At 42.3% G+C, this 27,416-nt stretch overlaps 1 protein-coding gene across 5 annotated transcripts in view; it reads left to right on the top strand.

Moving 5' to 3' along the window:
- The window catches only part of SDK1 (sidekick cell adhesion molecule 1), a 589,097-nt gene that overhangs the window by 323,693 nt on the left and 237,988 nt on the right, over positions 1-27,416 (top strand). For all 5 annotated transcript variants that reach the window (XM_053365834.1, XM_053365835.1, XM_053365836.1 and 2 more), the window contains exons 7-8: positions 14,882-14,993; positions 16,087-16,280. In XM_053365834.1, coding sequence (XP_053221809.1) covers positions 14,882-14,993; positions 16,087-16,280 — 306 coding nt within the window. The remainder of the gene's footprint in view (positions 1-14,881; positions 14,994-16,086; positions 16,281-27,416) is intronic.

A 27,416-nucleotide genomic window follows, 5' to 3' on the forward strand; every position in this document is an offset into this window, starting at 1 on the left:
CAGATCATAACTCAAATTGAATAATAGATCCACTAACAGTATCCATAGTCTTGTGCATTCCTTTACAAGGTGATTCAAGGACTGCAGAGCTCCCTCTGTTGTGTGTGTGTGTGTGTGTGTGTACGCATTCTTGTAACTTTTAAAAATAGGTAATCTAGCCACTTTCAGCCTGGAGCAGTTATTGCCACTGTGGGCTTTCAATGATGCTCCATTGCTCTCAGGGGGAATTGAATAGAAAATATTCTTTTCCTTTTATTTTCCTTGAAAAACAAAGCAAAACAGGCAGCTTGATAAGAACAGCACAAGCTCTAGCCACCTGGTTTGGCCCTCTAACTTCCCTATGCTGGAAATGCCTCTGTGGGGGGCTAGAGTGGGAGAAGAGAGCAAGATGGCCAGGGGTCAACAAGCCAACAAGTCAGGAGAATTCAAGGGGCTTTGGGGGTGCAAAGTTTGATGGAACCTTCCGTTGGTTTTTTTAAGAGCAAGTGAGAAGGAAGATCATGATCAACATTCGGGCAGGGAGGCATGGAATTGGATGACTGATTTTTAAAATCCTTATGCCCTGGCCTAAAGAACGGCTGTGATTTTATGCATGTGCTTAGAGTGAGCTAGCCAACTGCTGCGTCCATGTGCCATTGTGCTATGAAATGTTATGCCAGCATCGTGGGCAGGTACATTGTCACAGATGTTCCAGGGATGGGTGTAATCTGATGAGCATACTGACACATGGCTAGACAAAGAAAACATTTTTTTCCAGCTGAGTGTAGAGATCAAAAAGCAGCTGTTGCTTCCCCCGTTATTCCCCCATAGTTAAGCTATTATTGAAGTCGATGCAATTTCTTATGCAATTTCATCCCAAAGTGTCTCCTCGCCCTCAGAATGCCTCTTTGAAACTTCGCTTCCCAGCATCTGCTTTCCTTTGTCACTTTTCATTTTCCTTGGGCCCAATAAGAGCCAAGTGAGAAGGTGTTCCTTGTTGTTTCCCATTCATTTCAAAATGGAGGCATGGAAGAAATCGAGGAGAGAATAGTAGCTCAATTGCTTGCTAGATTACCGTATACAGATATGTGCAAACCTGTCCATGTCCAGAAGTGGTTGTACCTCAGCAGATAAAACCATTAAAGTTTGCATTCTCTTTTCATTGTTTGGTCCTCTTCATCCATTAAGACAGCCTTTGCCCTTTGGATTGCAGCTCCCATTGGTGAAAGTTAGCCTGGCTTTAGGATGCTGGGTCTGGAGGCATCATAGCTGTGGAGACTGGGGCTGATGGAACTTGTAGTCTGAAACATCTGGATCACAAACTCAGACTGATGTCACAAACTCTACATTTTGCAATCCAACACAAAGCAAAGTAAACTCCCAGTCCCACATCTCAAAAAATATAGAGCCAAAAATACTCATTAGGAAGCATTCAGCTCAGCCTTATCAGAAATTGTTTGGGATAGCTTCCCTAAAACAGTTTTTTAAATGGGTAAATAGCTGTTGTGGAAATTTTGGCCCACAGTCCGCTTTGAGCACAAGGAACTTGTTGTATAGGTTTTTTTGCAGGGCGGGATGTTTGTGAAACACCACAATGTTCCATAAATGTCAAGTGTTGTCATGGAAATGCTGAATACAGTATCATTAATGAAAATGCCCAAATGTACAGCTAACAGTGCATCAGGTATGGGACAAAGGATTTTGTCCTTTTCAGCAGAAGTGGACTCTTAAGCATTGCTGCCAGACTTATATGCAAGGCACCTTTCTGATGACCTTGGTATGCGGTCCCACAAAGCCAGCCCATTCCTTCCTCCTGAGAGAATACTACCTTTGATGAAGATTTGTTTCTGGCTTTAGTGTCATAAAAATATATAGCCCTCCTCAGCAGCAGTTCCACTGATCAGATATTTTAAATTCGTTTCCGAAATGCAGGCTGTCACACTGCAGATGCCATCATTAACAGGACAAAATGTTATTTCTCTTGGTGGCTGGGCAAACGTTATAAACTAACTGGCGCCCCCTGGTGGTTGTCTGGGGTACGATATGCTGCCTTATGCTCTTTGAAGGGTTAATTGATAACGTTGGCCAACTGCAGAACTGGCTCCTTTTAACTAATGTTGAATAAGATCACACACCCCTGCCAGCCACATATTTGATATTAAAGCTATTAAAAAATATGAAAAGCTACCTGAGTGTTCTTTAGATAAAATGATCTGTGGCTATATATTTTTTTTTAGTTAAAAGCTCTGACGATGTGTCAGATGGTACATTTCGTTGCTAAAAGAAGCTCCTTGCTGTGCATTGAGGGGAAGGTCAGGTCAGTGACAGAGTCTGAACTCCCAAATTGCTCTTTGAGTACAAAGAGTTGTCAGAAGGCTAGTTCACAGTGGAGAAGAGAAATCGCGCTTGCTTTTGAGCTCAGCAGCCTTGCTGGAACTGGAAGGCTATATAATAATAATAATGTACTAACTTGATTTCCACAACACTGCAATGTTTGAAATTGATTCTGGAATGTTCCTGAAACTAGAGGCTGGCTCCAGTGTGGACAGCCCCCCCCCCCAAGCGTGGGAGAGAAAATTGCTTTACTAAACGTGGAAGAGAAATGCTGCAAGCTGGATTTTGATTCATTTGTTGTTGCTGTTTAGTCGTGTCTGACTCCTCGTGGCCCCATGGACCAAAGCATGCCAGGCACTCCTGTCTTCTTGATTCATTTACACATATGCAGTTCCACTTATCCACTGTCTAGCATGGAGGCTGCAAAAAAGCAAGGAGAGGTAGACACTTGAGAGTAGCAAATCCTTTCCCCCAAACCTTTTTCATTCCTAGAGCTGCCAGCATCTGCCAAGGTTCCTGTATTTTGAAAGTTGATGGGACACCTTCAGACAATCACTTAGCCAGCCAAGCCTTTCCTGGCACGCAGATGCTCCAGTGAGGAATGACCTCCTTGATTTTGTATCTCATTTAGCTATAAAGGTGCAGGATCCCAGCCAGGAGGGGAAAGGAGGATGAACACAACCACTTTTCACCAGAAAATTAGACTGGTTGAGAATGGCTGGTGGGTACCCCCTGTGTACGTCCACCTGAAGAAGCAGGTTGGCTATGGAGGAAAGGTGCCAATATGCACAACCTCTTGAGGAATTGTATTCAGTGCAGGAGTAATATGGCTGAGGGTTTTGCCATCTTACTGCTTCAGAGCACCCTGGAGCAGGGAAGGGAGTATTTAGGGAAAAGGGAAGTGTCCCCTTCTCACTTTCAGACCACATACAACTATTTCTCAGAAGAACCCATGTCTCTGCTTACAATGAGCTAGCACAGATGTTATACAAGCTGTAACAGATGCTTTCTCCTGATGTAAATTAGAATTTGTGTGTAGGCCTATTTATCGATCCCCCCCCTCCAGAATTCTGAAATGGCATGCATGAACCACTGGGGAAACCCTCTCTTCCTGGGAGATTCTCAAACTGCATCTTAGGAAGCTTCCCTAAATGTGATTAAAAGCACACAATGGAAACTTGTCAATGGGAGCTGCCAACTTTTGACTAGCCCTCTTTACCTGTGCATCATATCACAATTTGACATGCTGATTATTCTTTTCTAGGCACAAAGAAGAGAAGGTGATGGGAAAGGCTTGACCTGGTTATATTTTGCAAATTACTGTTCTGTTCTTTATGGTGGTTCCAGCACAAAACTGGGGTTCCATCAGAAGTTCAGTGGTGGATCCTGAATAACTCCCAAGTGAAGCAGGAGCAAATGTTGATTTAGCAAATGCTAAGGCTTTGAAAGGGCCATGGCTCAGCTTGACTGCTAGCTCCTTAGATGTTGGGAGAAGCCAATTCTGTTTAAAAGGGCTTTGTCTGGGACTGGTGCTGAGAGTAATTCCTGCCTGCCCTCCACCTCAGACTACTCCACACTCCTTGGGGAGTCTGATCACATAGCCATGACATCAGGCCAGAAGGAGGGCCAGTTGGCCATTTCACTCTTGCCATAAGGCAGGGGTGGGGAACTTGTGGCTCTTCAGATGTTGCCAAACTTTAATTCCCATTAGTCAAATATGTAAAACTTCCATTTGCATGTAAAACCGCCCTGAGACCTGTGGTTATAGGGTGGTGTCAGGAAGCTGTCAGCAGCTCCTGACAGATTGCCCAGGAAAGTATAAAGACAAGGAAATGTTTCTTACTGTGCTTTTTTATGTCAGTCCTTACAGAGAGAGGCTATAGAACCCAGGCTTTTGGATAATGGCGTTGTCCTGAGTCATCACCTGTCTCTCCCACTTCCTCATTCGTCATTCTCATCATCTCCTCTACGGGTTCTGCTAAGTGCCCTCTCTGCCTTTGAGCTCTTTGCTCTCCTACTTTTAAAACTTGCTGGGTTCTGGGAGATGGAGGGTCTGGAATGTTTTCTAATAACAACAAGTCAGCTGGGTGTTGTTCCAGCTGTCCCATAATTTCCCAGCTTTTCCCCTCATCTGACTCTGAGCTGTGACCTCCCTCAAACCCCTGTTGTAAATCTATACTGTCTTCTTCTTCCTGCTCCCTGGAAGGGTCAGGATCGGGAGGCGGTCTCCACAATTCTTCCCTGACAGGTGGTATATAAATTCCATGCATTCATTCATAAATGAATGAATGTAAATGGCATCGGCTTCATTTCCCATTATTCTTAGATAAGGCTAGAAATAACCCTCATCTGAACCCTGGAGAGCTTGCTGTCAGTCACTGTGGACACTAATGAGCTGGATGTAACAATGGTCTGACTCAGTATAAAGCAGCTTCCAACGTCAGGGATGATGGGAGTTGTAGTACAGCATCATCTGGAGGGTCATTCATTTCCTACCACTGCCTTAAGAGAAATGGAACACAAATTGTCTCTGTCTGCTTTGGAACCCTACTGAGGAATAGCTCAGTCAGTAGAGCATGAGACTCCTGATCTCAGGGTCCTTTTCAACTCTACAATTCTATGATTCTATGACTTTGTGGACAAGGCCACAAGCTTGGTGTTTCAGGATCTAGTGAATTTTTCAGAACAACAAACTGGGCTTGGGTTTAGGTCTTCTGGTTTGTAGCAGCTGTTAGGTATCTTGCCCATGATTCTTTGCAAATAGCTCCGCTCTTCTGTTTCTTTCTTCTTCTGCTTCTAACTCATGAAAGATTTGACGTTGGACTCCCACAAGTGGATTGGGGATCACAATTAGAGAGAAGGGGCTATTGTGGGTACAAATGTGAGCAGTTGGTTGTGCAAAACTGCAAATGACCCTTTTCAGCTACAAGGAAACTGCTAATATGCTGCCTAATTATAAGACCCTTTCAGAAATGTGAAGTATTACATATTGGTTACATGTTTGCTAATAATTATTTCTTCAATTGATGTTCTACGGGCCAATCATGAAGCATTTTGATGAGTTTAATATAATTGAACAAAGCAACATATTATACGCTATTTAGAAGCCTCAGCACATTAGTCCTCCATTAGATAAAAAGCCAGTATTATTCTACTGTTATGGCAAGATTCAAAAGAAATATATTAGGTCTTGATCAGCATCATCTTAACCCCACATGTTCAGAAGCCATTATCAGATTGCTAATTTTGCTAATAGGCTTCTTCCAGGACGTAGCATGAATGAAAATGAAATAAGTGCGAACGCTATTCACCATTGTTCACTTTGCAATTAGTAAGAAGTTAGCAAATGAAGTCCAGCCTATATCTGCCTCATTGCAAGCACAATGAAGTCACCCCAGCTCCCTCGCTTATCTATTTGCAGCACAAAGGGACTCTCTTCCAGAGTGATCTGTTAGAGGTCACCACAATGTCCTCATTTGTTCTTTGGCTTCTTTTGAAGCAGATGAAGAGCAGGGCTGGTGGCATGGCAGGTGGAGGTGGGCATTATTGCCAAATTAGTACCTTGTCTATTGGCCTTTCAGCATATGGCTTTGTTCTAATCTCTCCCCTTGTCTGAAACTCAATGAGGCAATCCTTCCATATTTAAGTCCCATACATTAGAAACGGCGAGTTAGTAAAAGCTTCAGCCTTCAAAAGCAAAAAATAAATGATTCAAAATAACAATAAGCACCTTTCCCCACAAAATATAATGGCAAGTAACACGAAGGCCTTGGGACAAAAATGTCCCCCCAACAAATAAAGGTAAAAATATAGATGCAACTGAAAGAAACAAGCAGCTCATAAAATGTTTTGTTTCACACTTAAAAACCCCCAAAACTTTACATCCCCAGTCTACCCCCTTGTGCAAATTAATGGAAACAAACAATGAATTTAGTAGTTTATTGTACAAAAATGCGAACTGTAGAGGAACTGATTTGGATTCCTTTCTCCTTCAAATCCATATTCAATGAGTCACTTGTCTTGCGGTGATCCTTTTTGCTTTGTCAAAGCAAGTAAGCATCACTTCTAGGAGTTGTTTTCTTTTTACGACTACACGTTCCTTTACATTTAGGAGAAACCGATCCGGTTTCCTGCTTCAACTTGATGACACAGCTGACAGTTGCTAAACTCACACCAACCACTGAAGCAATCTCTTGATACTTCTTAGCTGTGTGTTCGTGCAGAGTTACGATCTTCGTACGTTTCCTAGGTGTCACATCCATCTCGAACCGTGGTCGAATCACATATGGTCAGGTTTCTAAAAGCTGAAATACTGTATCTGCTGATGTAATGATTGCATCATCCCAGTTGAACGACATGGCCCAGGGAGAGAGGGAAAAATAGTGGAAGTGAACAGCTGGCTTCGCAAATGGTGTAAACAGGAACGGTTTGGATTCTTAGATCACGGACTGCAGTTTCTTGAAGATGGACTTCTGGCAAGCGATGGGCTGCACCTCACAAGGGTTGGGAGGAATGTTTTTGCCAAAAATCTCAGAAACCTCATCAGGAGGGCTTTAAACTGAGTAATGTGGGGGAGGGAGACAGTGCTCCTGAAGGTAGGAGTCTATCAATTGATGAAGATGATCATCCAAATGTCATAGACCAAATGGAGCAAACAGCACGCAGACCTAGTGGTGGGAGGAAAAAATCCTTAAATAAGAGACACGGGGGAATGATTAATGGACTTCAATGTCTGTACACTAATGTGCAAAGCATGGGAAATAAACAAGATGAGCTTGAGCTCTTGGTACAGCAAACTAAATATGACATAATAGGCATCACTGAAACCTGGTGGGATAAGTCCCACAATTGGAATGTAATAATGGAGGGAGACAATCTATTTCAGAGAAACAGACCAGACAAGAAAGGAGGAGGAGTGGCGTTATATGTCAGGGATGTGTATACCTGTGAAGAGATCCAAGATTTAGAACCTCAAAGCCAAAGTGAGAGCATTTGGGTCAAAATTAAGGGAGAGAAGAATAACAGTGACCTCATTGTGGGAGTTTACTATAGATCCCCAAGCCAAACGGAGGACATAGATGATGCCTTCCTGGAACAGATGGCCAAGCATGCAAAAGGAAGGGAGATAGTAGTAATGGGGGACTTCAATTACCCGGATATTTGTTGGATGTCAAACTCAGCCAAGAGCATAAGGTCAAACAGATTCCTCACTGGCCTTGCAGACAACTTCATTGTCCAGAAAGTGGGAGAAGCAACAAGAGGAACAGCCATTTTAGATCTGGTCCTAACCAATGTTGATGACCTGGTTAGTGGGGTAGAAGTGGAAGGATTATTAGGCGTAAGTGATCATGCTCTTCTGAAGTTTACTATACAGCGGAAAGGAGCAGCCAAGCATGTTGTTGTTTAGTCGTTTAGTCGTGTCCGACTCTTCGTGACCCCATGGACCAGAGCACGCCAGGCACCTCTGTCCTCCACTACCTCCCGCAGTTTGGTCAAACTCATGCTGGTAACCTCGAAAACACTATCCAACCATCTCGTCCTCTGTCGCCCCCTTCTCCTTGTGCCCGCCATCTTTCCCAGCATCAGTGTCTTCTCCAGGGAGTCTTCTCTTCTCATGAGGTGGCCAAAGTACTGGAGCCTCAGCTTCACGATCTGTCCTTCCAGTGAGCACTCAGGGCTGATTTCCTTAAGAATAGATGCGTTTGATCTTCTTGCAGTCCATGGGACTCTCAAGAGTCTTCTCCAGCACCATAATTCAAAAGCATCAATTCTTCGGCGATCAGCCTTCTTTATGGTCCAGCTCTCACTTCCATACATTACTACTGGGGAAACCATGGCTTTAACTATACGGACCTTTGTTGTCAAGGTGACGTCTCTACTTCTCAAGATGCTATCTAGGCCTGTCATTGCCCTTCTCCCAAGAAGCAGGCGTCTTTTAATTTCGTGGCTGCTGTCACCATCTGCAGTGATCATGGAGCCCAAGAAAGTAGAATCTCTCACTGCCTCCATTTCTTCCTCTTCTATTTGCCAGGAGGTGATGGGACCAGTGGCCATGATCTTCGTTTTTTTGATGTTGAGCTTCAGACCATATTTTGCGCTCTCCTCTTTCACCCTCATTAAAAGGTTCTTTAATTCCTCCTCACTTTCTGCCATCAAGGTTGTGTCATCTGCATATCTGAGGTTGTTGATATTTCTTCCGGCAATCTTAATTCCAGTTTGGGATTCATCCAGCCCAGCTTTTCGCATGATGTATTCTGCATATAAATTAAATAAGCAGGGAGATAAAATACAGCCTTGTCGTACTCCTTTCCCAATTTTGAACCAATCAGTTGTTCCATATCCAGTTCTAACTGTAGCTTCTTGTCCCACATAGAGATTTCTCAGGAGACAGATGAGGTGATCAGGCACTCCCATTTCTTTAAGAACTTGCCATAGTTTGCTGTAGTCGACACAGTCAAAGGCTTTTGCATAGTCAATGAAGCAGAAGTAGATGTCTTTCTGGAACTCTCTAGCTTTCTCTATAATCCAGCGCATGTTTGCAATTTGGTCTCTGGTTCCTCTGCCTCTTCTAAATCCAGCTTGCACTTCTGGGAGTTCTCTATCCACATACTGCTTGAGCCTTCCTTGTAGAATTTTAAGCATAACCTTGCTAGCGTGTGAAATGAGTGCAATTGTGCGGTAGTTGGAACATTCTTTATACCCCAAGCATACTAGGACTCAATTTCTTGACTTTAAGAAAGCCGACTTCATAAAACTTAGGGAAGTGCTGGGTGAGATCCCATGGACAGTAATACTAAAAGGAAAGGGAGTTCATGATGGCTGGGAGTTTGTTAAGAGGGAGATAGTAAAAGCACAACTTCAGGCAATACCAATGAGACGGAAACATGGAAGGTGCCTAAAGAAGCCAGGGTGGCTATCTAAAGAACTTTTAACTGAGTTAAGATTAAAAAAGGATGTGTACAAAAAATGGAAAAGGGGGGAAACCACCAAAGAGGAATTCAAACAAATAGCCAGCATGTGTAGACACAAAGTCAGAAAAGCTAAAGCACAGAATGAACTCAGGCTTGCTAGAGAGGTTAAAAGCAACAAAAAAGGCTTTTATGGATATGTTCGTAGCAAAAGGAAGAACAAAGAAACAGTGGGGTCACTCAGAGGAGAAGATGGTGAAATGCAAACAGGGGACACAGAAAGGGCTGAACTCCTCAATGCCTTCTTTGCCTCAGTCTTCTCTGATAAAGAAAACAATGCCCGACCTGAAGAATTTGGAGCAAATGATTCAGCAGAGGAAACACAGCCCAGAATAACTAAGGAGATAGTACAAGAATACTTGGCTAGTTTACATGTATTCAAGTCTCCAGGGCCAGATGAACTGCATCCTTGGCTGGGGAGGGCGGGGTATAAATAAAAAATTATTCTTATTCTTATTCTTATTATTATCCAAGAGTATTAAAAGAACTGGCAGATGAGATCTCAGAACCACTGGCAGTCATCTTTGAGAATTCCTGGAGAACAGGCGAAGTCCCGGCAGACTGGAGGAGGGCAAATGTTGTCCCTATTTTCAAAAAGGGGAAAAGAGAGGACCCAAATAATTACCGCCCAGTCAGTCTGACATCAATACCAGGGAAGATTCTGGAGCAGATCATTAAGCAAACAGTCTGTGAGCACCTAGAAAGGAATGCTGTGATCACCAATAGTCAGCATGGATTTCTGAAAAATAAGTCATGTCAGACTAACCTGATCTCGTTTTTTGACAGAATTACAAGCCTGGTAGATGAAGGGAACGCAGTGGATGTAGCCTACCTTGATTTCAGCAAGGCATTTGACAAGGTGCCCCATGATATTCTTGTAAAGAAGCTGGTAAAATGCGGTCTTGACTATGCTACCACTCAGTGGATTTGTAACTGGCTGACTGACCGAACCCAAAGGGTGCTCATCAATGGTTCCTCTTCATCCTGGAGAAGAGTAACTAGTGGGGTGCCACAGGGTTCTGTCTTGGGCCCGGTCTTATTCAACATCTTTATCAACGACTTGGATGATGGACTCAAGGGCATCCTGATCAAATTTGCAGATGACACCAAACTGGGAGGGGTGGCTAACACCCCAGAGGACAGGATCACACTTCAAAACGACCTTGACAGATTAGAGAACTGGGCCAAAACAAACAAGATGAATTTTAACAGGGAGAAATGTAAAGTATTGCACTTGGGCAAAAAAAATGAGAGGCACAAATACAAGATGGGTGACACCTGGCTTGAGAGCAGTACATGTGAAAAGGATCTAGGAGTCTTGGTTGACCACAAACTTGACATGAGCCAACAGTGTGACGCGGCAGCTAAAGAAGCCAATGCAATTCTGGGCTGCATCAATAGGAGTATAGCATCTAGATCAAGGGAAGTAATAGTGCCACTGTATTCTGCTCAGGTCAGACCTCACCTGGAGTACTGTGTCCAGTTCTGGGCACCACAGTTCAAGAAGGACACTGACAAACTGGAACGTGTCCAGAGGAGGGCAACCAAAATGGTCAAAGGCCTGGAAACGATGCCTTATGAGGAACGGCTAAGGGAGCTGGGCATGTTTAGCCTGGAGAAGAGGAGGTTAAGGGGTGATATGATAGCCATGTTCAAATATATAAAAGGATGTCACATAGAGGAGGGAGAAAGGTTGTTTTCTGCTGCTCCAGAGAAGCGGACACAGAGCAATGGATCCAAACTACAAGAAAGAAGATTCCACCTAAACATTAGGAAGAACTTCCTGACAGTAAGAGCTGTTCGACAGTGGAATTTGCTGCCAAGGAGTGTGGTGGAGTCTCCTCCTTTGGAGGTCTTTAAGCAGAGGCTTGACAACCATATGTCAGGAGTGCTCTGATTGTGTTTCCTGCTTGGCAGGGGGTTGGACTCGATGGCCTTTGTGGTCTCTTCCAACTCTATGATTCTATGATTCTATGATATACTACGGTGGCCAGACAGGATTCTAAAATCTGATGCAATACAGCAGCTGCTGATGTAATGATTGCATCAGCCAACATAAAAAATTATCAAACTGACTTCCGTGTTTGTTTTGAGTACAGGATTATGATTAAGATAGAAAACATGCTTTGTTTCAATTAATTTGCACAAGGGTGTATGCATATTTAAGTGGAAGCAAAGTTATTTATTTATTTATTTCTAGATTTCTGTGCCACTGCATCATCAAGTAAGATTGCTGCCAAATGAATGTACATAGAATTATGGCCATATTTAAACAAAATAGTATTGTTGTCATTTCCCTTCTGGTCCTTGATGCTGCTTTCTACTGTCTGCAGGATTGATTTCTGTTAGTGGCAGCTGATCTCAGCCAATCAGGGATCACATAAAGAACACAGTGATATTATGTTCCAAATCAGATTTGGCTGATGATCTCATTGGGGGCAAATTGACCAATTGAGCTTGAGTGCTGTGCTTCCTGGATTGGTTACAGGGGTCACTGACTGCTCTCTCCCTCTATTTTTGACATGATCTCTGAAAGACTGCCCAAAGGGCAATATTGTTGACCTTGTGGTAAAGGTTTTGAGAATTGCAAACACCCCGCATATCAGGAACTGGCCCAAGCAGATTGTGCTCTTCTTCCTCTCATTACTGTTGGTCATTTTCCTAGACTGAAGTAGCCAGTGTGCGGCCTACTTGACTACAACTCCCACCATCTGATTATTAGCCATGATTCCTGACAGTGATGGGATTTGGAGACCAACAACATCTGGAGTGCCTTAGACAAATATGGCAAGCATAATCACAGGGCATACCCCATTCTTCATGAGGGTCAGGTTTTGTGGCTATGCCTTTGAACAGATCCTTTCTTGAGCAGTGACATGCTAGTATTCTTTGAGTAAAATCCAAAGAATCCTATAAACCCAAGCTCTGGGGTGAGGGGTTCACACATGCCCAGAGTCTGGGGCAGGGGTTGGACTTGAGTTTGTTGAACATTAAGCCCTCTCACATGAAAATCTAATGTTTAAGCAGTGGGGAGTTTGAAAAGCAGTTTGATAAATAATTTGTGTGTGTGTGTGTGTCTGTTATAACAAACAAATAAACATACCCCACTAGTTGTACCTAGGGACTGATGAACGTACTCTATGGAAAACTTAATTGTTTTGCTATTTACTGAAATCCACTGTATAATATTGACTTAACACTGGTAATTTTCTGAAGATCCCTGCACATGTGCATTAAAGAAGTGCAACTTCAGACCTTGTTATGTCTTCTGCCACCATGGTGTATGTTGCAATGTCATGATTGGTTGGTTTCACATGCACCTGTGAGTACATCCTGCAACCGTTCTGGGATGGAGTCGAAAGGGACAACTGCATTGCGCTAGGTGTGGCAAAGTGACAGGTCACAGCAATCAATATCTGGCCTCACACAAAGGTTGCAGCAATCTAGGCTTAATGAGCATGGGCAGACATGACAAACTAACTTGTCATCAGTCTCAGGATTTTACTGTGATCCTAGTTTTGAGGATAAGGCACAAAAGGTCAGGCTCAAACAGCTATTTGGGTAGAACCAGCGGTGGTGCTGAAAGTCACAATTGGTCTGATCGGTAGTCATATTTGATAGGTTAAAAAACAAAGACTTCAATGCCATTTATGAATTTGCACAATCAATTTTTTTGGGTTGGGGGCAGTTCTTCTCTATTGCTAGTCACATTTTAAACCTTTGTACTACTGAACATCTGAAGAAAAGAACGGAAGTAAATATGCCACAAATATTTTTCATCCTCTGCAGTTTCATGATAGATTTTTCTGCAAGTGACTGAAGGATTTGGAAACTTCCAGTTGCCATTTCCTAATTGCATCATCTTGTAAATGCAGATTTTATAACTGCTAAGCTGCCTTAATGTATAGTGTTTGATGAGCCAGTTTGGATTTTCATTGGTTTAGATGTAGTTTAATTTCCTTTTCCCCTGCAACTCTTTTATTGCAATCCTTATTTTTAGCAATCTTTTATTATACTCTTTTTCATGTAGTGAAAACAATGCAGTGTTTCCCCCAAATGAATAGCTTGAAGCAAAGCAATAACATATTGGTATTTTAATTCACTTATTAAATACATGCATTGAAATTTTTTAAAAGAAACAAGCCTAAGACAGCAGCTTTCCCCCTCCCCTTGCCATCCCCCCCCCCCACCCCCAGCATGCCGAGTTGCATAAGCTAAATTATTTACAGTTTGTAGACTCACAAAAGAGAAGCAGATTTGGGTTATTTACTTTTCTGATAAGAAAAGAGGATTGAAGTTGCTGTGATATGCTGCTTTGTTAATTTCGTATTTGCTCCCTAGTGTATAAAAATCTTTTAAAAGAATTCACTCAAGTGCTTGCAGGCTCTTTTGAAACTGCATGGAAGTAGTAAGATTAAACAAAACATGAAAAGATCTTAAAAATATACGGTAAGTCAGCAAATGTTTGATAAAAATAAAAGTGCTTGGTAGCAGGAAAAACCTCTTTGGAGCTCTGTTTATTTCTTCTCCAAGAAAGGGGCCTCCTCCATGTTGCTTGGGAGCAGCCCTGAGGCCCTCTTGGCTTCCAGTGATATGAAGCTTCAAGTACTAAAATAAAAGGGGTTTGCAAAGTATAAGGAAAGCAGTTTGTTTGTTTTTTAATGACCAAAGAGGCGTTTGCTAATGAAAGGATGGAGATCTACTGCAGAGCAAAAGTGAAATTATTTTTTTTTGCTGTTTATGAAGAATTTCATCAATGAAAGTAGACGTACTTATGTGTGCTTGTAATTGGTCTTTCTTTGTTGCGGAAACACAAAATGACAACCACCCCCATAACCACTTTTTCCAGAGAATAAACATCACTGAGGGTGTCCAAGTTGCAACTATTCTAGAATAAGTACCAAACGATCCATGGGAATGAGAAGCTCTTTTTCATTTATTTAAGCAGACTGACATTGAAGTTTATTATCATGTGTCCAAATACAATGCAGGACAGGCTATTGTGAACATTGTGTTGTTGTTGTTGAGTCGTTTAGTCGTGTCTGACTCTTCGTGACCCCATGGACCAGAGCACGCCAGGCACTCCTGTCTTCCACTGCCTCCCGCAGTTTGGTCAAACTCATAGGAATACAATATATAGTTGCAGCAAGTGGAGAAGAGCCATCTGTGAGACCAAAAGCATCTTGGGTTGGGATGCAGTGATCCCAAGTATGAGAACAGAGGGGTTGCCCATCATGCCCTGGTCCAGTTACATAATACAGTAAAAATCGCAAAATGGCTCTTCATTATTTTTATACACTAGGAAAATATGTGCTTGAGTCAAGATGAATCTGTCTTTGCTTAGGGCATTAACTGTTAAGAGGCACAGAGGAGGCAATGAAACTGGATTATAATAACTCATACTGCATGTGTAATGTAATTAAAGTTACTGTACTAATAACATTTTTAAAAGGCTGTCCCCGTACATCTTCCAAAAACGGACAGATTTTTCAGGGGCAACAACTTGGCTGACCTGGGTAAATACTGACTCTAGTCATGTATGTTTCTCCTGAGCCAGACATACCAAATGTTTATGGCTTTTTTGGTTTCCTCCTTTGTAGGTCCCGACATCTTGTCCTCCACTGCGGCTCCTGTCATCGTAATTCCTCCACGCAATACCAGTGTGGTCGCTGGGAGTAATGAAGCCATCCTGGAATGTGTGGCCAATGGCAGGTAATGTAACAGCCAGGACAGAATGAGAACTCATTTTAAGGAACATGTCGACCCTGAAATAGGAGAGAAGACATCTGTTTAATTCAAAGTGTTAATACGCAGAATTGGTTTCCCCCCCAAGAAGTGTGGAATCGGAACCTAGTGAGTTGAATTGTATTCCTAGTTGCCGCTTCCCTGTGAATTCAGAGGCATTCTTGATCATAATTAGTGCCATCTTCGAAACTGAGTTATAATGAAACTCCCTTCCATACAGCTGAGTCCCGAGAGTAGTGTTTATTTTCACAGTGATGTGCATTATTCCCTGAACTGCAGAAAGGAATAGGCAAGTTAAAATAATAATAATTTTGTCAGTATTATTTATACAGAAGATTAAAGTTGTGCAACTCGTCTTGGTGGACAGGTGTCTACAATGTTAGACATCCGTGCAATTAATCACAGCACTGATAAATATGTTAATTTATATGCTATCCTTATTCATTAAAGATACTACTTATCCCCTTCATCCCAAGGAAGTCTTTGGATATGGAAAGGGAAGCCACAATAGCTGTTCTGCTCTTCAAGTACCTCAATAATGTTAAATGAGTACTAGGGATTTGATGCTTTCTCACCAGTGAATTGAATTTTTTACAATGTGTACAAGGGTGGCAGAAGATCCCTCGCGAGAGATAAAGATCCGAAATGTCCCAAGAGCCAATTGATTGCTTCTTCCTGCAAAAGCGGAGGCATTCTTGATAATAGTTAGAGCCACCGCCAAAATTGAGCTATAATGAAAGTGCCTCCCATACAGCTGTGTCCCTTGAGTAGTGTTTATTTTTAGCATCCTTTGCTTAGGCAAAGCAAATCATTAGCACTTAAAAGTTCCATTGCTGTAACAATTAGCCATGCTTGTTTGATGGCACTCGAGCTGTTCTTCCCCTCCTCTGATGCATGCTTCTGCCTACGACCTCAGAGCGGCATCTAGATTTATTTCTAAGTGTCCCTTGCTCAATGTGCCTGCAATCCTGGAAGAGTTAGGTGAGTCATATGTTCAGTGTGTTATTACTGCAGATAACATAATTCACAGTAATAATTGGTGTGACTTTTACCCTCACAGGCCTACTGAAAAATTAAGCGTAGCCTGGAAGAGGAACGGGATCAAAATAACCAGTGGAGTTAGCAGTTTTGGGAGACGTCTTGCTATTGCCAACCCAACCTCTGCTGACATTGGAATGTACGTCTGTGAGGCACACTTGAGAGGCATCGCTGCCGCTGAGCCAGAGAGAGCAAAGGCTTTTCTGTCTATCCTAGGTAATGCTCCTTTTTCATAACACAAGCCTTGAACTGAAGTACAATAGGAAATAGAAATGGTTATTTTAATATTTCACCGACCTTATAGCTGAACTTCTCCTTGGCAAATGGAACAAAAGGGGTGAAGTAGGGTTATCTTCAAAATTAATTCTTCAGTGTGAATACAAATTCATCAAGGATATTCTTTCCCTTAACAGCAATGTTATATGGAAAACATTGTGAATCTTAAACTGTGATCATGAAACTGGAAGAAGCATAGTATATTAAATAGTTATCAGGCAGCTTACATGTCTTGGTTTCCAGCTGGATGAAGCCCTGTCTAATTGCCAGCTTATTCCTGGCAGAGCACTTAAGAAAGTTGCTCTGTATTACTTTCTACTTGTGAACGCTTATAGAGAAATTTGAAGTTCTGGAGAAGAAATGGTTGTGGTCATAAAGTATCCCCAAGCTACCTTGCAGTCTAGCCACAAGGCCCTCAATTTAACTGGCCATTTCTTAATCCTTCAGGTCTCTATGTGACCTCAACGCTTAAACAGCACCCCCTTCTGAAACTCTTGCTTTTAACTGCATACTGGGTGTTGAAAGAAGAAACTTCCTTGCCTCCAGGCATTATTGCAAGGGAGAAACAAATTTCATGCACTTGCCTCTAAGTCCCCACCCCCCCCAGTCCCACCTCCACTACTTCCCCAGAATGCCCACTTTTAGGGACTTATATAAGATATGTGGGACCTGCATAAGATCCACTGGTCTCAGATCAGCTGGACGTGTGTGTGTGTATTCTCTGAGCATTCGTCCATGTGATCTACCACCTGCACCCTAAAGAAGTTTGGTCCAAGATTTGCTGTTTGGCCATGGTGTCTGCTGTATTGATAGACCACCTATAAGGATTTTGGTCATATCTACCAGCTAGTTGGCCGCTGAAACTGAATGTGTTAGCAAACAGAGCAGACCTGGCACACATTTCTAATTTGTGCTTCCCAACCTGTAAGGTTGCTCAGTTGACAGCTCTTGTGGGTCAGCTGAGAAAGGAGGTGTTGCACAGTCTCTAATGGCAGAGTATTGCACTTTTTATACAACTGGGAATTTTAATCAGCTTGTACTTTTGAACTCTGACAATAATTTGTGGTTTTATTGACCATTCTTCTTAAGGTTGCCACAGTAGTTTTATTTTGTTATTTTAATATTTATTTGAATGAATGAATGAACAAAGGTAACAATCCTATGGCAAGATCCATGAGAATGAGCAGGGTTAGGATCCAGCAGATCTCCACTTAAACCAGGAAGTTTGCAGTGCAGCTGGACTATACCTGCATAAATCCCCATCCTTGACTCAGTTGGAGATATACCAAGGTATCTTCTCCATCCCAGCTCACCTGGGAGCCAGTGGATCTTGGTAGGACCAGAGAGGATGAGACTTAGCCTGGATCCTAAACCTGTTCAGCTCAGTCCTGTGACCTGGCAACCTGGTAAAAGTTAATCTGGCAAGAAAGGTGGTGTACTCACAGTGTTTTAAAGGCTTATTTTCCCTCTGTCAGGCTTAGGCCAGCTCAGCCAGCCGTGGTCCTGCTCCAGAATGCAGAATGGGTCTGGCATACTTTGCTCCATCTTAACTTGATTTAGCACCAGTATAGGATTGCGCCATTAGGATGGATGAGGGAGACATGGGAAGAGAAGGAATGGCTCTCAAAGTGTGCAAGCCACCTCTGCTGCCTGTGAGCAGCTCTGCTGTCAGTTAGTGGCCTTCCCAGCTTCCTTCTTGACACATGATGTGCGCCCTCAATGTACATATGGTGAATTCATACTTTGTTTTATGTATTTGTTCTAAATGTAGCAGATGGCTTTTATTAACTTCAGGCACTTTGGAGCATTTTATGCAAGTCAAGAAGTGCTTCTCATTTTTCCCCTTTGCAAAGTTGTGTTACACTTTTTATTCCTTGTCCTCTTTTTATTTTAGAATGCTTTTTGTGTGAACTTTGATTCTAAGGTTCTTCTTTTGTTTTTTTTCCTGCAGATTATTATCTCCCAGCTTCTTTTCCCTTTTTAAAAGACCAAAAGCCCATTTCTATTATTTATGATTCTGATTTAAGCCCTTTTTTATCCCCACCATTTTATTGTGACTAATTTAATTTTGCTGCTGTCCTGTCAGATCCTGCTTCCTGCACTATTTCAACCCCTGATTCTCCAAGTGAAGATGGTGCTTAAGTAGTTAGAACAGAAAAACCAAACACTAGGGGAAAGATTTTGAGTGTTGCAATGACAACTTTGATTAGAGTTGTCTGCATACTCTTATTTGGGATGTTTTATTTATTTCTCATATCAGTTTTTATAGGGGTACTGGTGAATGAAGTCATGAAAAGAGTTTGCAGTATGAAGAAGCAGGTGAAAAGAAATCAGTAACAAATTGGTTATCAGTTAATTTTATTGCACTTTTCATGCGGCAAGCGACTCTCGTTTGGTTTGTTTACTCCCAGTGTCAGCAGCATTGGGGGATTTATGTATTTGTGGAACATTAGGAGGGGTGTCTAACAGGAAGCTAAAACAACCCAGTAGTGGAATAATTCATGAAAAAAGCTGGCGTTCCAAAATGGAAGAGTGCCATCTCTTAATTAGTCAGGGCACAGCACCAAGGGGAAGGTGCAGGCGAGAATCAAATATGATAAAGAACTCCTATAAAAGGGATCATTCTCTCTGAGCTTTCTTGAAGGTGTTTCTTCTGAAGCCTACATTATTAAATTCTGTTTTAGCAGCACTTAAGGACTCTATTATGCTTGTCCATTTCTGCACATAAAATATTTGTAGAGTACACAAGTAGATAACACCATGCATGTCTTGGCATAAAGAAAACAAAAGGTTTCCTGAGCCTGCTTAGACAAGCACTCCAGAACTGACCGGAAAGTTCATTTGGAGCAGAAATTCTGTCTACCAGGCTTCAGAAAATGGGACCCTGGAAAGGGAGAATTGGCTTCTGGAGAGATAAAAATCTGAACAGGCATAAGAAATTGGAATGAAATGCAGTGTTTTCCAGAGGGGTACTTAATGAAGATATTTTTGTTTTGTGGCTTAAGTAGGTTAAACACAAATGGATTGTACACTAACAAGAGCAATGGGAATATGAAATAATTCATTAAGGAATCTGTAAAGCAGGCGTGGGGAACATTTCCCCCAACAGATTTTGCCGAACTATAATTCCCACAGCTGTGGCAAGCTTAACCAATGGCTAGCATCCCCCTGCCCCTTGCTATAGAGTGATCCTACAGTGCGTTGAAGGCCAAGTGCTGGTAGCTTTTTGAATTGAAGTTTTAAAACAGACAAAGACAAAATACGGATGAATGTGATGTTACAGGGAAGGGGCAATGTGGAATTTGTAAAAGGAAATAATAGTTCTGGAAATATAACATAAAAGCTGAGTAGGCAAGTTTATATCAAATAAACAGAACAGGTTGGATATAATTTTGGTTACTGATATATTATGAATAAATAGGACAGGTTGGGTATGATTCTGCTGGTTATGTGTTACCAAGAAAGGTTGTGATATCCTCATTCCTGGGCTTTTCATAAGCAAGCAAAAGGGCAAAACATAAAGTGGGATGATTCAGCCATACTGTAATTACAAAATGTGGGCATCAAAACAAGGCAGACAGTATATTGGGATTAAATAAGCCAAAGCTTTTTAAAATTTATTAAACTTTTAAAACTTTCAGCAATATAAAAACTTAGCACCAGTGAATGTGAAGAACTGGTGGACACCTGTTTCCATGCCCTGGGGAACAGACTTGGCTTTCTGGCCACAGCTGCCTCAAGTGCTCATAGGTCAATCCTGTGCCAGACCCTCTCAGCAAGCCTGCCCAGCCCTCTGTAGGAATCTACTCCAGCTGCCCAGGCACTGCTATTGGATGCCACCAGTGCCCTTCCTGCAGGAGTTCTGCAACCGTCTCTTTGTAACCTATATTCACATTTTAGGGTCTCTGCCCACTGCCCCCCTCTCTCTAAAGAACTTGTCCTCTGGCATAGGTCAACAATTAGAAATCATTAAATCAATCAGTGAAATCATTCTACCCAGTTGACCCAGAATGCAGCATCCTAGGGAAAGTGGGAAATGTGCCAATCCAATGCTAATCAGGTTAGGGGGGTGTGTGTGTGTGTGTGTGTGTGTGTGTGTGAATCATTGCTCTTCCTCAAAGTGGAGGAGGGTGGGTGGGAAAGAGGTACATATACTATATTTCCTGCTCTCATTGCTCACAGTCTTGTGGTGGCTGGTCATGCTGAATTGTTGCAAGACATCATCTGAGCTCTCGCACATGCTTCTTAGTATCCCAGAAGGTTGTCACTCAGCACCACAAACTGCCACTGGAAGCAAAAAGGCCTCATTCTGATGTAAAGGACAGATGATATGCCCTTCAGCCCAGTATACCTGAAGGAGCGTCTCCACCCCCATCGTTCTGCCCGGACACTGAGGTCCAACGCCGAGGGCCTTCTGGCGGTTCACTCATTGCAAGAAGCAAAGCTACAGAGAACCAGGCAGAGGGCCTTCTTGGTAGTGGCACCCACCCTGTGGAACGCCCTCCCATCAGATGTCAAAGAGATAAACAACTACCTGACATTTAGAAGACATCTGAAGGCAGCCCTGTTCAGGGAAGTTTTTAATGTGTGACATTTTAATGTATTTTTAATCTTTGTTGGAAGCCTCCCAGATGGGCAGGGTACAAATGATAAATAATAATAATAATAATAATAATAATTATTATTATTATTATTATTATTATTATTATATAGTAATATAGACAGGAGTGCCTGGCGTGCTCTGGTCCATAGGGTCACGAAGAGTCGGACACGACTAAACGACTAAACAACAACAAATATTATGATGAGTAGGTCCTGTGTACCGCAGAGCAGTGCAAAATAGAAACGTGATGCTGTTAAACCCATAACAAATTAAAAATGGCTCCAGTTTAAAATTTGCTGGACTATATTTCAGATGGAGAATACTGGCTGTTCCTGTGCAATCATATAAACCAGCATGACTGGAGAAGGCACTGATGCCATTGTTTGCCACCATAGTGGTCGATCAAGATCCACTTCTGTCATGTAAACTCCTAACTTGGATTTTGCAATGCAGACAGTGCTCATATGCTAAATGCCCTTGACTTGAGGGGCCTTAAATCGCACCCCTTTCATTTCAATAGAAAACTAAGGTCCCACTCCGTCACATGAATGCATTTCAGTGCCCTGGTATTCTATCAGTCAGAAATTCCTGCAAAATGCTTCCAATCTGAATATTTAGTGAGTTGCATCCATGATGCATTAAGAAATAAAATGATCGCCCTCATGCTGCTAACACATAGCACAATTTCCCAACTAGTGTGGCAAAGCTTTCTTTGATTTCTTCATACAGTTCTAGCAAAGATAAACTAAGGTGGTTCCAAACTCTGGTTTTATTAGCTGCAGTTGTTATAAATTTTTTAAAGGGTAGTGTGTTCCTGAGCTAGCACAGCAGCAGTTTTGGGGAAGATTTGCTGCAGATTAGATAAGAACATATTTGTTCTGCTACTAGTCATCCAAAGATTAAGTATTGCCATTGCACTCATTTGGAAATGGGACTAATACTTTAAAAACAAAAAACTACCAATGTTTTCCTCGTGTTCTTGGAGGTCCTTTAATATAACAGCTCCAAATAGTTATTTTTATACTGCCGTTTCAGTAAGAGTTTATGAAATCTTGCCACTACATAAAATGAACAATTGTGCTTTAAAGCAGAAGCTGTGGCTGAAAATAAAACTGGACAAAGGGGAAAAGAAAAAAAGCAATGATACAAAGATGTCAGGATAGTCAGGTGGGACAAAGCAGTGTGAGGCCACAACCCCTTGGACGTTGACAAGGTGGAGCAGAGGCAAAAGGCACAGTGGGAAGACTCCAATCCTATCTCTATACAAAGCCCTCAAACATTCCATTCTTATTAAAGGATGCCTGACCTCTCTTCATACTTAATAACATTTTATCAATGTACTCCTTTAACCGAGCAAGGCAGGCTGCAATCCTAGCCCTGGTAAATGTATGTTCCATAGGACTTACTTCTGTGCTGTTGGTTGGAATTTGTATCCAGAACAAAAGGCTAGAGGGCAGAAACAAGAAAGCAAGACAAGAAGGGCAGAAGCGAGGAAGCAAGACAAGGAGAGAGAGAAAGGCAATGCAAGGAATGCAGTCCAATCAAAGATTTGACCCACAATAGGCTATTTCTGCCTTTGGACCTTGGCTTCAAGTTTGTTTTCTCCAGCAGGTCTGATGAAGCAGTTGAGTTGTGGGCTGTCTTTAAATTTGGAGTTGATGACACCAGGCTTCTGAGATCTGAGAGAGGTCTTTGACATTTTCTCTGCAGCAGAAAGATGCTGTCCTGTGACAGTTGCCAATTCACAGTGAGGAATGAATCAACCCTCCTCCCCAGGAGTCATTGTGGGCTGCTGCTGCTGGTGAAGTGTCTTAGCTCCAGGTGCTTCCTCTGTGGTGACTAGGATTCATGTTTTGTAGCTGGGGGAAAATGTGTGTTTGTGTGTGTATAATATCTCCCTTTGGGAACAAATTGAGTCCTAAGGTGGAAGCAAAGGAGCAGCCGTACGCATGCTTTGATGGAGTCTGTGTTAGATCTAAGCAAGATCTAACACAGGCAGCATTTACATTAAGGCAAACAGGATGTGTGTGCGTGCGCAAATATAAAGGATCATAGATCAACACATTTGCTGGATGCAGGTATTGGCTGCAGTTTTGGAGTGAGCAAATCTGGTTTATATATAGAAAGGTGCATTTTGAGGGACAGAGAAATGTAATGAATGGCAGCTATTCCCTTTTACAAATCGTTTGCCAATAAATGAACTTGCAGAAGATGAGTCTGAGTGCAGGTTTCCTCATTAGCTGTGCAGGAGCACCATTTTGTCACAGAATCTGTACAATGGTTTCCTATCTCTGTGCACATTGCTTGATTGTGAAATGTGTTTGGGATGTTTTCTGGAAGCTGAGTGAAAATGGATACCAATCAAATTATTCAAGAAGTTCAAAATTATTTGCCTACTATGTATGGGATGTTAAAGAAAATCTTTGGCAGCTCCCCATAAGTTTCAAAGGATGCTGCTCCCTATATATATTAAGCTTCTGCAAATATTAGAGCTATTTATTTGGCACAATTGTTTCTTTTCCTTTGGATCTTCCTTCTTGACCCCTTAATTCACAGTCCTAAGCACCACTGAATCTGATGGAACAGTCTTCTGAGCAAACATGCTTAAGAAAAACTGATCTGCTTTTCCACATTAGATTATTTTAGGATTCTGTTCCAAAGTAGATCACAAGTATAGCAGGAACCCATCAATACACAATCCCATTCTATAAGCCTAGCTATATAGCAAACACAACTCTATAACAATAGATTCAGTAGGATTCTGCCCCCCCCCCAGTTATTAATATAAATAAGTCTAATGTCAAAAATTCAACAATGGAACATCAACTGTACTAATAATAAATTAAAACGATTTCCAGAGAGCAGCTTAAAACCAATTGAATGTGAATAAAGGCAAACTCTAGGAAAATAATAAAATTGCCATTCACAAAAAGCTGTTATCAATCTCAGCTTTCCACTTAATAAGAAATGTGGAAAAGTTTCAAAAATTACCCACCCATATTGGCAGACAGGCAGTCTTCACTCCTGGCTCTCACCTGACCTTTCTCCACCTTTCACCTGGGGAAGAACAATATTTAATGCCCTCTCACCCACCCCCAAGCCATAAAGGGAGAGGCACAAATGGTTTTATGTCCAACCCATTTTATTTTCACCTGCCTCAGCCCTATCAAAAGTCTGTTCCATGACGTTTCCACATTAATCTGAGGATTTTAATTTTTTATGAAAACCAGCATTTTATACATATGTATGAATGTGAATGTCCCTTTCCCCTCAAATTATAATTTTAAAGTGGATTTCGATACATTTTCTGAGGTAATGACTGTGTCGCAACATTTGGAGATGTGTGAAATCTGACCGAGAGTGACTTCTAAGCCACACACTAGCGTGGGAAGTTTGGATCAGGTCAGTGGAAGTCAAAATTTGCAAAAAAATAGCATCCCTCAGGCATCCCTAGGGGGTCTTCACATGGCATCCACTTTGCATACTGAGAAACAGCAACAGCTTTTTTTTAGCGGGAGCCAGACGTACACTTTGTGTTGCCAATGACCTCATGCTCAGGGATGGCCAACTGGGGTTGACTCCAGCTCCCAAAGCAAGATTATTTGGCCCCTCATGGCCCTAGCAAATTTTAATCTAATAAACCTTTTCTGCTCCTAACCTTCCAGTAATTAAATGTAAATTGTTTGGCCTGATCCCATAAAATGGCTACTATCATCCTGATAGTTTCTGGACCATTTCACCGTCAACATTGCAGGGCATTGCAATTTCACAACATGGCTGATGTGCCGACGCTACACCCTCCTCCTTTGATCTGGATGCTCAAATTCGCCTATTGTGTAATTTCACCGTCATTATTTCATGCCCTTCAAATATGCAGTATGTTCAGATAGGATTGGAATGGCCTTTTGGAACAGTGAATGGCCTAGTTAAAACATCATCGGGGATCATTTCAGTGTGAAATAGATGCCTCCGGGGGGAGGTAATGGGTTATGGTGGCACCTTACTCCATCTTAGGTCACCCAATTGGACTTAGGCTTCGGTGATTAATAACAGACAATCACCACCAACTAACAGCTGTTCCTCTGTTAGTTATGGCAAACGACACAATGATCCCAGTCCCTGTAGATATGCAAACATATTTGGAAAAACTCTGATCACTCCATCTGGCACTCCAGCCGGAAAAGGCTAGTTAGAAAAACACTGCTTTGCTTCAGAAGGGAGGCTGAAGCTGCTCTAATGCACTTTTGTTTCTTTCTTACCTCTCACTCTGACACACTTTGTGCTGGGAAGCTGCAATGCCCTTTGTGGATTACAGTACCCCATAGATTCCTGAAATAATTGTTTTAAGTCTACTGGGGTGGGGACAAGGATCCCAATATGGGCTGCAAGGCAATTTCTCCCAAACTCTGTTCTCCTGCCCCACGTGGGGCAGGAGGGATGCGACTCCACAGGAACAATCAGGAGCATCAAGTGAGCTCCCCATTGTTTCTTTGCAGGGGAGCGATGGTGGGTGGGCTGCACTAGGATGTTTCCCATTAGGGAACTGAGGGAGCTCAGTCAGTGTCAAGCAGCTGATTGATGCCAAAGCAAGCCATTTTGGAAGAAGACTTTTGCACCAATAAGTTGCTTGATAGTATGCCTTCAAAGTGGTTTGCTAAGAGCCCCAGTTTGTGTTCCAATCCAAACTGCACCTGCAAATGGAATTTGAAGGGGCTCACTGTGACCACCACTCAGGTCATTGGTGGTCGCAGTAAGCCTGTTTGAACTTGACACCAGATGTTCTAATGATGTGATTGGCATGTGAATAGTCATACCCAACTGTCAAAGTTGGTCTGCTGGCCAACTCTAGCTCTCTTCTGGAATTCCTGGAAGTCCTGGGCACCAATTCTTCTGAATACCAGTTACTGGGCAACAAGAGGGGAGTGTTATGCTCACACCCTCCCTGTAGGCTTCCCAAAGGAATTTGCTTGGCCATTGAGGGTAAGGAGATGTGGGACTAATAGAGAGGACTTTTTTAATCTGACCCAGCAGGCCTCTTCTGACTTCACATCAAAAGCATGTGCTTTGGCAGAAATTGAAGGATATTGCAGAGTGCTTCAATGCTCAAGGGAGCAGGTTTAGCCAATAGACATCTGATGACAGCTGCCACTTCAGCTGCATGGATTGATTCTGGCTGGTTTGTTATCCTGGAACCAGTCCTGTTGAACATCAGTATGCTGCTGTAAATAGACCTGTTTTCCCTGTGCAGATTCTGTAAATGGATCCTGGATATTTTTGAAGTTAGGTGCCACAAATCCCTTAATGTTTCTCACTTGGTAGCCTGTCACACGTGCAGCAGTGGATTATTCCTTTCTGTCATTTCATCCTTGTTTCTGAAGGAGAACCAATGCAGCGGCAGCAGCTGCTTCTGCACATAGTCCATTCACCTGCCACCTTGAGTGCAAGAGAAATCTAACACCCAGGAATATACGTCTTTATACGTTATTAATTAGTGTTTCTTTTCAAATATTATTTGGTATTTTCCAGCAGCTCAGGACCTACAGTCCTGTGAAACAGAGTTTGAACAAGGATTTTTCACAGAAAAACATCACTCTCAACTGCAGTATTGGGGACCCCAAAGTGATGCTCGCATTTGCCTTACAGTAGTAGCACATTGCTTTATGACAGTGGAGAAACAACAAAATACTGATGATTACACTATCCACAAGTTGGCTTTGGGACTTTCATTTTCTGGAATGCTTTGAGTACATAATAAAGTTCCAGTACTTTACAGAGAACGTGTATTCTCAGAGAACGAGAATGTGTTTTATTCCTTTTGCTAATTTCGGGTTTTCTGTCAATTTTTCTCCATGAGAGCTATTTGCCACACTCTCTTGTACCAAGTTGTTACGGCTGTTCCCTTAAGGTCCTTCCAAAACTTGGTGATGACCATACATGCTGCTGCTATGAGCATTCAATTGGATTAATTAGTGCTTTGTGGTTTTAGAGCCAGTGTGGTGTAGTGGTTAAGAGAGATAGACTCATAATCTGGGGAACCGGATTTGTGTCTCTGCTCCTCCACATGCAGCTGCTGGGTGACCTTGGGCCAGTCACACTTCTCTGAAGTCTCTCAGCCCCACTCACCTCACAGAGTGTTTGTTGTGGGGGAGGAAGGGAAAGGAGAATGTTAGCCGCTTTGAGACTCCTTCGGGTAGTGATAAAGCGGAATATCAAATTCAAATTCAAACTCTTTTAATGTGATTGCATTTTTTTGATATCTTTGTTGGCCACCCAGAGTTCCAGCAGGAAGAAGGGTAGGATAAAAATTCAGTAACAAATATAAATGAAGAGCAGTTTGATCCACCAGGACCATACCTGAGTGACAGGGTGGGCTGCAGTCCTGTTGCTGTCCTGGTGGCAGGGATGCAACTCCACCTGCAAGGAGTGGAGCAAATCTGACAGTAGCCCAGGACTTCTCAAGAAGATGGTGCTGT

Source organism: Podarcis raffonei, chromosome 14 (assembly GCF_027172205.1).
Source record: "Podarcis raffonei isolate rPodRaf1 chromosome 14, rPodRaf1.pri, whole genome shotgun sequence".
NCBI lineage: Eukaryota > Metazoa > Chordata > Lepidosauria > Squamata > Lacertidae > Podarcis > Podarcis raffonei.